The following is a 15,528-nucleotide window of genomic DNA, read 5'->3' as shown; positions in this document are numbered from 1 at the left end:
TCGTCTATTCTTAGAGGTTTAAACTAACTTTAGACGTCTATTTATAGACGTCTAAAGTTAGATGTTTTCAAGATGTTTATTTTCATACCAATTGTATACGCCTCATCTAATCTTAGACGTTTAAATAATCGCTCAATTTTGACGTTTGCTAGACGTTCACTTATATACCAATTGTAAACTCCATTAGACGTTGTATATATGTCTGTTAAGCATGTATTATTCACAAGAAACCAATAATTAAGGAAATTAAATTGTCAAAATTTAATGCTAAATCAGGATGACAATTCATATCACGTGTTTTTTGGAACTTTTAATTAGGTTTCAGTAACACTAATGTCATGCTTATTTTACCATTGGATATAAATACATCTCTTGATGTTAACATTAACCAAACTATCCTATACTTAAATTTAAATCAACACATTGTTTTTCAAACATTATCCAATAATAACATTAAAATAAATAATACAATATTACCAATACAATATAAACATTTGTTTTGTTTTGAAATTAGGGTGGAAAAGTGGCTCAAAGTCTAAAACACAAAATTACAAAAATAGTTAAAAAAAATAAATGCAAAAACGCACACAAATCCAGACACAAAATGCCTGGGATGCATAAACCAAAACACAGAAGAAGAAAAAAAAAATACACCAATCTCTAATTTCCCATGACATAATGTCAAAAGTCTCCAGAGTCTTTATGGGCAACTGTCCACTTTCAGCTTTGATTTCTCCCCAAGAGTTGAGACTCTTTAACCCATCCAAGGATGGCCATTAGGGTCTCCCCAACTAGCATCTGAAACTCAAAGACAAACAGACATAAAAATAACAGAATAACTTTGATTACTCACTTTAATGACCTTTTTTTAAATTAAATTAGTTCAATCCTTTTAAATACCTTCTTTCTTCTCTTCGTCATGGCACAGTTGTATACCCTCTTTCTAGTTCTTGAAGAGGGAAATAAATGTTAGCTGAAAGTTTTAAACATTTTCCAATTACAAGTCTTTGCCTTATTACAAAAATTATGTGGCATTCTGTCATCTTTTTTTTTGTGGGTGGGGTTGGCCTGTCTGGGAAGTTTCTGGGTGGAGACTCAACGTTTTCCTTCCAGCCAAGCCACAGAGGCAAGCGACGATCAGTGGCATATGCAAATTTTGCTGTGCGAACGCGCGCTCCTGATTGGTTGGCTGCTTTCATGCTCGTTCCTGATGCATGCTTCCTTGAGCGTCAGTTTCAAAGTTGTCAGCAAAGGAAAAACTTTTGACCATACTGTATTCAAGGATCTTTTGTGGCTGCGTCTTCCGGGTGGACTATCTTAACAATTGGGTCTTGATCCCGTCAATCAATCTGCCTTAACGACGTCTTGCATGCTTGTTCCTAGCTGCGCATGCGCACTTCGAGTGTTTGTAGCATGTAGCCGCTGAGCTTTGGATTCAGCCATTCATCGTTGTAGCTCCACCGATCTCACCGCATACTTTTAAAATGCCTGAGAGCTGCAAAAGGACATCCGTCTACGAAGTGAGGCTGGCTGCAGAGACTGATGAAGATGATGAGCTCGCACATTCCCAGCATTTGAGAGGCGTTTCTCCCGGACGAGCAGGAGAGCTGGCTGGATGGTCTTCTGCGTACACATTTTTAAAAAAGTGACAAACGGACGTTTGACTTCTACTTTTCGAGAAGATCCTTGAATACACCTTTAAGTAAAGTAGTTCTGCCAACAAATAAAGTGCTTGTCCCTACAAGTCATCATTCTTAAAGTGATCAAAACATACATGGACTACTTGGGTTTGATTAGACAATTGCATGTCATAAATGCAACATCACTATTAAAGATTGCAATTACAATATAGGCATTTCACATGTGCTTTTAATTGACAGGGGGTTAAATATATTCAAGCAACCAATAAAATATCAATATGAAAAGATAACACAAGGTGGTTGCGATTATTTCGATAATCAAGATTAATTCTATAGACAATCTGTACCTTGTGGAGTGCGGACGGTTTATGAGACAGCTGCTCTTTTCTCTCTCTTAGGCGAGGGGGAAAAAAACGTTTTGAAGGAGTCCCACTCCTTGAGCTCACTGGAGAGCAGGGTTCACTATTGGGTAAAAAAACAAAAGTGAAATTACACATAATTCCATCGTTCCATACCAGCAGAAAATCTCAACTTTGTCATCTACATTTACTGTTTGATCTTATTTTTTGTTTTGTTTTTTATAATAGCCACGGCTATTTTTGAAAGCCGGCTGCTGACATCTGCAAAAATACTGCCATTATTTATATCACAGCTGTTGGTTTCAGAACTCCGATATACATTGTAAAAAAACAAACAAAAAAAACAATAATAATTCTCTGCACTGGAGTGCAAATATTTGTTGATGAAAAATTATACACTTCTGAATCACTCTTGCGATCACCGCTGCACAAATATTACCCTGTGGGGTCCCGGCAGTAGTATGGATGAGACTGCGTCTATCGCATCCTGTGTCTAGAGGGGAGCGAAATACATTGCATAAATTACATATCAACCATCTAACTTACAACCCATACCAAAGTGGACAAACACTACGCTTAATTACTGTGTACCTTCAGTATCCTGGCTGCCTTGCGGACACGAGGTGTGTCTTGTCGCTAATATTCACTTCCAAAGATATTGAAAGTAATATTTTGACTCACAGCCTTACCATTGTGAACATTGTGATACTGAGGTGTGTGTGTGGGTGTGTGGGTGTGTGGGTGTGTGTGTGCACGCGCGATTACCTGCTGGGAGACAAAACGGAACTCATACTTGCAACATTAGTCACGTTTGATATACAGCATGCTGTATACGTGGTTTAGCTAATAACTTGTGTACTTTGTCATACTGCTGCACATGAGTGTTTTGTGTTGACCTAAGGTAGAAATTATCAATAATAAATTTGTATTCGTACATATTATATATAATATTTAGAAAGGCTGGGATTTAGATGTACATTAATTAATCACCAATTTGACTTAAGGTTTGAAATCAGAGAAGATAGTATATCAATTCACGATGTACAATATTTCTCAGAAAAATAGTAGCATTTTTAACAGCTGATGTACAAGCCATAATCATTACATACATTTAAAAAAAATTGTAGCAAGCATAAAATAAATAAAAAGCAAACTAACCCCCTAACCGCCTCCCCCTTTAACCTTAACATCCGTCAGAAGGACTTCAATCAAATTATTTAAAAAAGAGAATAACACCATGATTAATGGAAACTTAACTGCAAGCTAAGCTAGCAGATAAATTATCAATGCAAACTGTCACGGATGAAAATTATAAATGAAAAAAGATTGCAGGACTAAACATTTCAATAACGTGGCCTCGAGCACTCACCTTCTCTGTTTCTTTGAAAAAGTGTTTTTTGTTCTCGAAGCAATAGGCGTCGACTGACGAAAAGTTTACCCTTCCCCCGAACACTCTTGTTTGCACAGTTGCACTTCATTTCTTCGTTCATGCCGACCGGAAGCTTAAGCGCGTTGCTGCCTTCTAGTGGTGGGTAGGTGTCATAGCCCATATGGCTGCTTTTATTCGTGAATCGTGCGGTCTGACATTTTGTTTCAAACTGATGATCCTGTTGTGCAGTTATTTATTTACTTATTTTGTTAATACACATTCAATGTATTCAATTCAATCGTCCGTCTAAAGAGAGTTGAAATGAGAACTTGATTTAGACGTCTGAATCAAGTCTAAAACGCAGTAATCCATTTTGCCATCATTTATACAACCTACAGTTAATTTTTAATTTAATACTTAATATTTACTTGATTTATTGTATCGTCTAGATTCGGGCTAAAATATAGACGGGCTAATTTTGGTCTAAACTTAGTCTTAGTCTAATAGACGTCTATGGCTCAGTGGGTAAGTTTACTTTCAATTACACTATTAATCTATTATGTTTTGTTACATAGATGAAATGATAGAAATACAAGAAAGAAAAGCTGAGAAAACATGGAAGATAGTGGCCCTTAAGGACTGGTGTTCCTCATCGACTATTGTTAAAACAAACAAACTTGTTGTGAATGAACATTCAATGAACACAATGAACCATGAATTAGGCGAGCTCCGGCTAGTCGGATCGCCGCTAGTCTTAATAGATTCATACCAGGTAGTTTATGTGAATGATTTCACTTCCAACCAAGAACAAAAACACAGTCACCTCTGACTGCAGATTTAGCTCCACTATCTTTTTACAACCGAATGAAGTATTAATGAGGGAGTTTCTACCTAAGGATTTATTGACCAATAGAGGCCTCTCTACAAGGCATCTTAATGAAGGTCATTTTGCATCCCAGAAGAATGATACCATTTGTAGTGGTGGGACAGGCCTCCAACTTGGAGCATAAATAGTTGGGTTTGCCACACCAGCTCAGGCTGGTCAGTCCTACTTTATGTCACGGGTAAAGTTCGGTGGAGGACCCAAACGCATGGCAAGGAGGCAGAGGTAATGTAAAAAATAAATAAATAAAAGGAATTTAACTATACAAAACAAAAGCGAACTGCAAGTGAAACAAAACGTGGGGAGGACAAGGCAAAAAAACTGGCAGTATGACGGGAGGAAAACGACAATGAATCGACGCAGACAGAGGGGAGATAGGAGACTAAATACATACCCACACTAATGACACAACAAGACACACCTGGGGCAAGACAAGTGGCTGAGGACACTGATTGGTTAACACAAGGAAGGGCAGGATTACACTTAAGACCAAGGGAGACGCACAAGTAAAAACAGAACCCAAACATGACAGTACCCCTCCCTCAAGGGACAGCTCCCAGACTCTCAGGCTCCCTAAAACAAAAAAAAGTCCAAAAACAGGGCGGGCGGAAGGGGGCACAGAGGCAGGAACCTGGCCCACCCATCAGGGCCAGTCCGGACGCTAGACGAGGGGAGCCCGGCGGCGCCGGTCAAGAGGGCGTCCCGGATGCCAGACGAGGGGAGCCCGGCGGCGCCAGTCAAGAGGGTGTCCCGGACGCCACATTGGAGCAGAAGGCGGCTGTGGCAGAGTCCGCGCCACCCTGGCATGGAAAGCAGAAGGCGCTGGACGGGGAGCAAAGGGCGGCCGCAGGGCGTGCGCCGCCGGACGGGGAGCAGAGGGCGGGCCACAGGGCTTGCACCGTCGGACGAGGAGCAGAGGGCGGGCCGCAGGGCTTGCGCCGCAGGGCTTGCGCCGCAGGGCTTGCGCCGCAGGGCTTGCGCCGCAGGGCTTGCGCCGCAGGGCTTGCGCCGCCGGACGTGGAGCAGAGTGTGGGCCGCAGGGCTTGCGCCACCGGACAGGGAGCAGAGGGCGGGCCGCAGGGCATGCGCCGCCGGACGGGGAGCAGAGGACGGCCGCAAGGCATGCGCTGCCGGACTGGGAGCAGAGGACGGGCCGCAACGCTTGCGCCGCCGGACGGGGAGCAGAGGACGGGCCGCAAGGCTTGCGCCGCCGGACGGGGAGCAGAGGACGGGCCGCAAGGCTTGCGCCGCCGGACGGGGAGCAGAGGACGGCCGCAGGGCTTGCGCCGCCGGACGGGGAGCAGAGGACGGCCGCAGGGCTTGCGCCGCCGGACGGGGAGCAGAGGACGGCCCGCAGGGCGCCGCCGAACGAGGAGCAGATGGCGGCAGCGGGACGTGCGCCGCCTGTCCACAATCATCGGCTTGAGACTGCCATGGCAGAGGCAAGGAGGCCAGGGGGCGGCAGTGGCACAGGCGAGAATGCCCGGGGCGGCAGAGGCACAGGCAAAAAGGCTTGACACTGAGGCTGCCGTGGAGCCGCGACGGGGACTTGAGGCTGTCGTGGAACCGCGACGGGGACTTGAGGCTGCCGTGGAGCCGCGACGGGGACTTGAGGCTGCCGTGGAGCCGCGACGGGGACTTGAGGATGCCGTGGAGCCACGACGGGGACTTGAGGCTGTGGCTGCCGTGGAGCCACGACGGGGACTTGAGGCTGTGGCTGCCGTGGAGCCACGACGGGGACTTGAGGCTGTGGCTGCCGTGGAGCCGGGACGGGGACTTGAGGCTGCGGCTGCCGTGGAGCCGGGACGGGGACTTGAGGCTGCGGCTGCCGTGGAGCCGGGACGGGGACTTGAGGCTGCGGCTGCCGTGGAGCCGGGACGGGGACTTGAGGCTGCGGCTGCCGTGGAGCCGGGACGGGGACTTGAGGCTGCGGCTGCCGTGGAGCCGGGACGGGGACTTGAGGCTGCGGCTGCCGTGGAGCCGGGACGGGGACTTGAGGCTGCCGTGGAGCCGGGACTGGGACCACATCAGCCTGCCGTGGAACTGGGACTAGGACAACATCAGCCTGCCGCCATTGGGGTTGGGGAACACAGGAGACACGAGTGACCGAGGATACAGAAACTAACTACTCAAAACTAGAAACCTGACGCGGTGAGGACAAGGGAGAATGAGGTAACGAGGACATCGGAGAACGAAATGACCTGGGGGCAAACTTGGAAGGACATGACTTGGGGTGACAAGATCGCAGAGAACGAGGTGATAAAAATGGTGGGGAATGAAGTGGTGTGGGGACAGGTACGAGATGTGACTTGGTTACAGACTTACTATGTGCTGAAAGAGATACGGGGTTTTGTGGCTTGGAAGACGTGGTGTGACGTGACTTGAAAAAGGGGGCTGACGTTTGTGAAGATGATTTGTGACCTTTACTTCGGCGCGCCCGCCGGCCCCCACGCGGAGGTCCCGGATAGATGGCCAAACGGGTGCCCAAGTAAAGGTCACGTTGACCAAATGGTGTGGGGATGGATTCCTCAAAAGAAAAATGGGTCAAGACCTGAGAAGAACTAGAAAAAAAATAGGGAAATCAAAATCATCTGAATCAGAGGAGATTAACCAAAACCGGGGCGTCTTTGATATCAGACATTTTAGAATCGGTATCTAAAAACAGATAAGGAGGTGACTCATGTGACACACAAGGACTATAGGACACGAGTGAGGGGGGCATAGATGAACTAGTGATGTGCCCTACTGTGCCGAGGCGCCGATGCGCGTGACGAGTAAACCGGAAAAAAACGACAATGAATCGACGCAGACAGAGGGGAGATAGGAGACTAAATACAGATCCACACTAATGACTCAACAAGACACACCTGGGGCAAGACACAAGTGGCTGAGGACACTGATTGGTTGACACGAGGAAGAGCAGGATTACACTTAATAAGACCAAGGGAGACACACAAGGAAAAACAGAACCCAAACAGGACACTTTATCCCACTTATTTTCTAATTGGCCCCTATTTCTGTTGGCTTCCCATGGTCCCTATTGAGTCTTGGTAGCCTGAGGCTAACGCAAGTTAGGTGCGTCAGGGATTCCAACAACTGGTTTATACACGTATTAAGTTTATACGACCCTTGGTTGGCTATGCATACAAAGAAATACGTGGAGCTTTTTTTCATCTCAATGCTCTCAATGGTATTTATTATTATATCGTCTAACAAATTCACAGCCAGGTTGAAGCTCTATTTGACTGTAACTGTCTCACAATTCTAACAGAACACCTTAAAACCTGAGGTGTCCCAAAAAAATTCCACCGAGTGCCACATCAAGAAACCTTTTTGACATTCATGACCTTAAGTTTATTAAGCATTTGAAAACCAATGGATCAGTGTCGTAAAGATGCACTGCCCTACAATGGTATTGGAACACAGATACCAATTCCTCCAAATAAACAACAGAGTGGATAGTTGTGTTGGAGCTGAAACAATGCAAGACCTAAACCATAGTTGTTGCAGTGGTAGAATATGAAGATGTATAGGTAGCAGAGAGGGAGGGGGTTGTTCATTTAGCAGCCGGAAGAGGTGATGTGCAGGGTTTCTGCAACCTTTACAGTTTTTTTTACATGCTTTTGTATACAACTCATCTATAAGTGTTATTCTACAAAAAATTAACACTCTTGAAGCCAGAGTAACGACTAACAATGAGTCTTGAATGCAAATAGCTGGACCACGACTTGGTGTTTACTGTTTAATAAAACGAAAAAGGAGTACAAAACACGTTTAAAGTTCCATATCAATATGGTTGAAATTCCTTTTAATTGATTTATTGTATAAAACACTATGATAATTGTGTGATTGACACATGGCAAAATACGGGATGCCTGGACGGGACCTGCACAATAGCGGGACAAAACAATGGCAAAATCCGGGAACCAAGGCTCAAAATCAGGACTGTCTTGGCCAAAACAGGCCATCTGGTCACCCTACCTCACATGCAAGTCAGAGAGGAAATTCTGCCTGCCCTGACCGCACGTCCCTGCACTGAGTATCAAATAACAATCCGATCCACTTTGGTAACAAATGAAATACTGTAGTAGGTGGGATTAACTTTTTTTTATTGCAAGTACAAGGTTAGTAAACGTAATCAAACATTACCTGATAGCAATGAGATCAGTCCATAGTTTAATAAAAGCCACATGTGGTCCAAAAGCCTCCATTAAGTATGTGTAATGCCCACCAGACTTCTTTATGCAAGTTCCCAGTTCAGCGTAGGACAAGGCTCCTAAGAAAGACAAGAGTAACAGATTAGCAAAACCACTTTTTCGCACTGTGCATTTGTTAATTATAGCCATGCATGAACACAAATGGAAAAAATATATAAGATAGAGAAACACTATAATCGGTTTTGTAGGGGTTGGGGTTTTGTTTGTTTTGGGTGTGTTTGTCTGTGATTGGTGTTTGTGATTGCTTCCCCTCTCGTTATGTCTGATCACATCCACCTGACTGTCTCTTCCCAGTGTGTGTAACCAATCAGTACCCTCAGCCTATTGTGTTCCACAGGTGTGTCTCATTAGTGTTGGTGTATTTAGTCTGTTGTGTTTGTCCAGTCTGTGTGGGAGTATTATTGATGTCGACGTTACGTGTGGGAGTATTATTGATGTCGACGTTACGTGTGGGAGTATTATTGATGTCGTCGTTACGTGTGGGAGTATTATTGATGTCGACGTTACGTGTGGGAGTATTATTATGTCGACGTTACGTGTGGGAGTATTATTGATGTCGACGTTACGTGTGGGAGTATTATTGATGTCGACGTTACGTGTGGGAGTATTATTGATGTCGACGTTACGTGTGGGAGTCTGTGGGGGTCTCGTCGCGGCAAGCTAAGCCCTCATCACAGTTAAGTTGTTTTTGTCTCAGTTAAGTCATTCACGTCTCAGTCTAGTTGTCCACATCTTAGTCAAGTTGTCCAAGTCTCAGTCTTATCGTCCTCACTGCCAAGCCTTCTTCGTCCTCACTGCCAAGCCTTCTTTGTCCTCACTGCCAAGCCTTCTTCGTCCTCACTGCCAAGCCTTCTTCGTCCTCACTGCCAAGCCTTCTTCGTCCTCACTGCCAAGCCTTCTTCGTCCTCACTGCCAAGCCTTCTTCGTCCTCACTGCCAAGCCTTCTTCGTCCTCACTGCCAAGCCTTCTTCGTCCTCACTGCCAAGCCTTCTTCGTCCTTACTGCCAAGCCTTCTTCGTCCTTACTGCCAAGCCTTCTTCGTCCTTACTGCCAAGCCTTCTTCGTCCTCACTGCCAAGCCTTCTTCGTCCTCACTGCCAAGCCTTCTTCGTCCTCACTGCCAAGCCTTCTTCGTCCTCATCATCACAGCTAACCCAGTCGTCCACGTCACTGCCGAGTCCTCTTTGTCTCAGTACAGTCGTCCACGTCACTGCCGAGTCCTCTTTGTCTCAGTACAGTCGTCCACGTCACTGCCGAGTCCTCTTTGTCTCAGTACAGTCGCCCACATTCTGTCAAGCCAGCCACAGTAAGGCCAGCCTCCTCTTGGCGACCAGTCTCCTCTCGCCCTGCCCCAGTCTAGTCTAGTAACGTCCAGTCCTCGTCCACTCACATAATTCTCCATTCTTATCTCCCTGCTGTTTCTCCCCACGTTTGGGTCCACCCTCTCCCACACACACACACACACCCTATCATGACAATAATAAATGTAACAAATAACAGCAAGCTATAACAATACAATAGAATAGAGTAAAATAAATAACAGAAAAGTATACAAGGCTAAAAATAAGAGGTTAAATGAAAATAAAAGAATAAGATATACATATTTAAAAAATATATATATATATAAAAAATAGAAAATAAAAAAGTTGTAATCAATTAAATGCTAAATTAAAAAAGTGGATCTTGAGTCTACCTTTTAAAAATATCAACATTCTCTGCGGCTCTGACGCTCTCCGGCAGGCTATTCCACCGACTAGGGCCGTAAACTTGGAACGACGCCTCGTGATCCCAAAAAGTTACCAAGCCAGCCAAGAGACACATAGTCTTGGGTCGTCCCTGGGACCTCCTGCCGGTGGGACATACCCGGAACACCTCTCCAGGGAGGCGTCCAGGAGGCATCCGAATCAGATGCCCTAGTGACCTCAACTGGCTCCTCTCCACGCGGGCAGAGTAGCGGCTCGACTTTTGAGTCCCTCCCGGATGACCAAGCTTCTCACCCTATCTCTAATGCTACATTTAGACCAAACCGAAAATATTGCGACGCTACGCTGGTCTCATGCATGTTTGTTCGCGGGGTTCTCAATGGAATTTGTTTTGCTGAACGCTGCAACGGAGGAAGAGGAGGGATTTTCGCTTCGGTAGATGGTGGTAACTTTAGTGTAGCATTGCTAGCTTGCTTCACACTTCGACAATTAAACAAACAAACTGATCAGATAAGCCAACCTCCACGCTTCTTCCTCCAAGCAATCTCCTTTTTGGCCCGGTCCCAGTACACGTAGCTTGCCGTGTCGCACAGCTCCGGGTGCCTGCAAACCGCGACGATCAAGCTATCCTCCATTGCTATACTACACGTTCTGCACACAACCGCTTCCTGTGTTTTGTTGGTGACGTGGACTATCTCAACACCGATAAGCTGTTGCTGACGCGATGGCGCTTTAAGTTTAATTCAGCTAACGCCGGCAAAATGGGCGAAGTAACGAAATGCTTGCCGGAAACGTCCCAAACACGCCGCCCGGCACGCCATCGTGCCCCCTTCCCCCGCGCAAAGTCCATTGACTACAAAACCGCCGGAAACGCCTCCCTGACTCTAATAAGGGAGAGCACGGACGCCCTGCTGAGGAAACTCATTTCGGCTGCTTATATTAGAGGTCTTGTTCTTTTGGTCACGACCCTCAGCTCAGGTGAGGGTAGGAACGTAGATCGACCGGAAAATCGAGAGCTTCACCTTTCGGATCAGCTCCTTCCTTACCACAATGGACCGTTACAGACTCCGCATCACAACAGACGCGGCACTGATCCAGCTGTCGATCTCCCGCTCCATCCTGCCCTCACTCGTGAACAAGACCCTGAGATACTTGAACTCCTCCACTTGGGGCAGGATCTCATCCCCATTCCGGAGGGGGCACTCCACCCTTTTCTGACTGAGGGCCATGGTCTCGAATTTGGAGGTGCTTATTTTCATCCCAACCACTTCACACTCGGCTGCGAACCGCTCCTGTGAGAGTTGGAAATAACAGCTTGATGAAACCAACAGCACCACATCATCTGCAAAAAGCAGAGATGCAATGCTGAGGCCACCAAACTGGACCTCCTCAACGCCACTGCTGTGCCTAGAAATTCTGTCCATAAAGTTTATAGGGCAAACTTGGCGGAGTCCAACCCTCACTGGAAACAAATCCGACTTACTGACGGCGATGCGGAACAAACTCTGACACCGGTCCCACAGGGACCAAACCGTACTCCCGGAGTACCCCCCACAGGACTCCCTGAGGGACACGGCCTTCTCCTAGTCCACAAAACACATGTAGATTGGTTGGGCAAACTCCCATGCACTCTCGAGGACCCTGCCGAGGTTGTAGAGCTGGTCCACTGATCCACAGCCTGGACGAAAATCACACTGCTCCCGACGAACCCTCCTCTCCAGCACCCCTCAATAGACCTAACATTTTTGACCATGTATAATTAGGGATTTTTTTTTTTTAAACACACACAAAAAAACGTCTGATAAGTCATTTATTAAATAAATAAAAATGACATGTATAGTTCGGCTTTTATTTTATTTTTAAATGAATGACCATGTATAGAAAATGCCAGTGTATATAGTAAGGTGGGTTGCTTTTTTCTTAAAAAAGAAAAAAAAATACCATACATAGTAAGGTGTTTTTTGTTGTGTTTTTTTAAACCAGGAGTGTCAAACCCATATTAGCTCAGGGGCCACATGGAGGAGAATATTTTACCAAGTAGGGCCAGACCGGTAGGTAAAATCATGGTATTTATGCACAGATGTGCAGAGCAGCCCTAAATAGCGGGGCTCAACTGTAAATATATTGTTCCAAAAGATAACAGGAATGCAAATAGGACGCGGCAACACTTGGCCCATATGAGTTCCGTACCTGTTTTGCATATCTATTGTTCCCAGAATGCATTGTGTGGCGCAGTTAATAAACATCTTTCTTTCCAGTGAGTGACGTCATGTATCCAAAGAATATACAGTACATTCAATGAGATGCATTCTTTGGTAAGTTTTAAAGTTTCCAAATGAATAATAGCTTTAAACTGCAGGCAATATGACAGTACAGAGGAGGATTTTGTCACCAATATATTGTATTTAAACTGTGCATGTCGGCTAGGCTGGCGTTATGAAATGTAACGTTATCCTAACGTTAGCAATTTAGCCCTAACTAGCTGGTTTAGGATTATGTAGGGAACCTGCGTAATTGTTAGTTTTCAGTAATTGTATAATTAACCCAGTTTGCAAATACTTTTATGCCAGACTGTAATGTTAGATAAATGAAACCATAGTAAATGCCCAGACCAGAGATTATTTCAGTGTCTATGAGGCTTTTTATTATTATTATTATTATTATTAAACAACATTTGCAGTATACCCACTTCTTCAGTACCAATACACCACTGGTGACAAGCATAGAAATGTATATTCACCTCATCAAATTATTACATATAAGAATATACATGTATGATATAAGGGTGGGACAAAAAAACGATTTGACCGGCTTTCGTTCGTCAAGGAGAGTCATAAGGACCGTATCGGTAGCATACTCCTCAATTGATACAAAATCCGCCGGGGAATCCTTAGATGCATTGCTTGTAAAGCTGTGGACCGGATATTGCGTAGCTATGAATCGGTTGCGTGTGTGAGGCAGCAAAGTAGCACTCATTCGCACACAGTGTGCGTGTCACAGCGAGTGACAACATGCAACTAGAGACAACAGTAACCTGGCTGTTCAGACTGCGGTCGCATTGCAAAAATTCTGATAAGTATCCGATCTAGGACCACATTTGAAAGTGACCCAGGTCGCATATTAAAGAATCGGAGCCATTCAGAGTAACATAAAAAGTCAGATATAAGTGGCATTTGGGCATTTGTCTGCAGTGTGAACATAGCCTATAACCTGAAGCTTTTTTTTCTTCTTTTCATTGCTGACTCTGTTTGAGCACATTTGGCAACTGGTCAGCTCATCACAAGTTAATGTTTGCTCCTACCACGAAATATGGAAACAATTGGTGATGCAACAAACTCACCAAACAGTGAAAGCACACCACAAACAATCCACACAATGAGAGACATTCCAACGCTGCCTGAGTGTTTCAGGATTCCTTTTGGAGAGATGAAGATCCCGGCTCCAATAATGGTTCCGACAATGACTGAAATCCCAGAAAGCAATGTCACCTTCTTCCCCAGTTCCACCTTTTTGTCTTTCTCCCCCAGGGGTTTGCTAGGAAGCATTTTATGTCCATTGGCATCTGCTCCTATATACGACCTTCTATTCATATTTCAATTCCAAAGATACGCACTCTTATTTAGAAACAGACTAAATAGTTAATGTAAAAAGTTTAAGTCGGAGCTAATCTGACTTTGCGACCATGCCGTTACAAAACTGCAAATAAATTCCATTGTGGGTGGGGGGTGGTTCTTCCCTTCAGCTCTCTCTCTTTCTTCTTACCCTCCTTTTTCCGGTACCATATTGTTATTCATGCCAACTTGCTGTGTGGCCTCTTTACTACTTCAACTTTATTAACATGTAAAATTCTTCCTTGTGTGTTCATGTTTTCATTCCATCCTGTTTTCATGCCTCTTTTAAATATTTTGTCATCCTTTGAAACTGCCCCAAAAACAAGCAGTGTTTTGTCAGTTAGGTGGAATTACAATTGGAATTAGTCACAAAATAAAAAGTTGTTTTGTTATAAGCGTTTAAAGCCATCTTCCATGTGTAGAAATGTGTTTTTACCGAGGCTGATAGCTGTAAAGTTTGTTTTTATCAATTTTTGATTTACTTAAACCGGGTGCTAATGTTAACTTTAGTATTTAACTGTTAACCCCAATTACAAAACAAAGTAAAGCATTTAATTCCATGGTATTAAAGCAGCTTCTCACTTGTATACTAACCAACTCTACAAAACTTGTACAGGTATTATGAGCAGATAAGAAAAAAACTGTCAGAATTAGGCATTAGTCTGAAAATCCAAACTGTGAATAATACAAAATTTTATGCTGCAAGGTCTGGCTTCTGGAGTTAATTCTGAACCAATATTTTCATCAATCAATCAAACAATCAATTGTCAGTTGGCAAGAGTGGATTGCAGTATGTTTTTCTTTGCATTGTTATACGTGTTGAAAAGTAAGCATGAAGAGTTACAGAAAGCATTTGATTGCATTAATTGTCTGAAACTGAAAGAAAAGTTGTTGGGTTTGTTTTTTTTGTTTTTTGCTGAAGCCAGTTTGTTTTTCAAAAATAATGTTAGACCAGACCACACAATAAGTATTTATTAACATTTTAAAATATATGAATATATTTATTTTTTTAATGTTTATTTATTTTTTGGTCAGTTGTAAGGGACCATTATTGGTAACAATGTTATTGTTACCACCTAGACTCAGTGTTGTCAAGGGAAATAAATCAGGCAGTAACAAATTGAAGAAATAATAAAGATAATTTATTTTTACAATTGTCAGAACTTAGAGCCAACCTTCGGATGAAAAAACACCCACACAAAGGAAGCAGGCAGATAGCGACACCCAAAATGAACAAACAATCAAAAACAAATAACACTAGCTGAACTTTAATCCCAAACCCAAGTAATCTAAAGCTAACCAAGGCACTGTCAAAAATGAAAAGGATGACACACTCGGTAAGGAAAAAAAAAACTATATCAAGGCTCTAAATTAACACCCGCCAACCCGCCAATTGCGGGTTAAATTTCATTTTGGCGTGTGGTCATAAATATTTACTATATTTTAAACTTTATTAAAGCAGCCTTACATTTCATTTCATTCCTTTACCTGCAACACGGAACTAAAACAGAAGTGGTTTCGAGCAATTTGGCGGGATTAAAGAATACATTTTATTATCAGAAAGGGCCGCACGCAAGTCTAAAGTAGCATTTCCCCTCTGAGGATTTTGTGTTGGGGCTAAAGTGTCAGATGCCGAAACCCGAGGCTGTTCCAAGCCTTTTTTGGAAAAACATTACACTGTCGAGGGAATCTGTGTTTGATTAATGCTGCTTCAAGCAAACGAGTCCTCACCGGAAACTTGGTCAGT

At 44.1% G+C, this 15,528-nt stretch overlaps 1 protein-coding gene and 1 long non-coding RNA gene across 4 annotated transcripts in view; both read right to left on the bottom strand.

Moving 5' to 3' along the window:
• slc7a11 (solute carrier family 7 member 11) overlaps positions 1 to 13,872 on the bottom strand; it is a 44,813-nt gene extending 30,941 nt beyond the window's left edge. For 2 of the 3 annotated variants that reach the window (XR_015095984.1, XM_086085172.1), the window contains exons 1-2: positions 13,511 to 13,872; positions 8,401 to 8,527 (exon numbers count right to left, since the gene is read on the bottom strand). Coding sequence is in view for 2 of the 3 variants with exons in the window: in XM_086085172.1 (XP_085941298.1) it covers positions 8,401 to 8,527; positions 13,511 to 13,760 (377 nt within the window). In the remaining variant the exon portion in view is untranslated. Of the gene's footprint in view, positions 1 to 8,400; positions 8,528 to 10,690; positions 10,813 to 13,510 lie in introns of those variants that run through there. The other variant, XM_086085173.1, reaches the window with a different exon arrangement.
• LOC147167844 (uncharacterized) lies at positions 291 to 3,517 on the bottom strand. The gene is made up of 5 exons (XR_015095985.1): positions 3,369 to 3,517; positions 2,439 to 2,492; positions 1,988 to 2,102; positions 901 to 1,623; positions 291 to 804 (listed from the first exon to the last, which is right to left on the bottom strand). It is a non-coding gene; the product is annotated as an uncharacterized LOC147167844 (long non-coding RNA).
• Positions 13,873 to 15,528: the final 1,656 nt, after the last annotated feature.

Source organism: Leptonotus elevatus, chromosome 9 (assembly GCF_054856555.1).
Source record: "Leptonotus elevatus isolate MCC_2025b chromosome 9, RoL_Lele_1.0, whole genome shotgun sequence".
Classification (NCBI taxonomy): Eukaryota; Metazoa; Chordata; class Actinopteri; order Syngnathiformes; family Syngnathidae; genus Leptonotus; species Leptonotus elevatus.
Note: the sequence above shows the minus strand (reverse complement) of the source record. Positions and strands in the feature narration are given on the sequence as shown.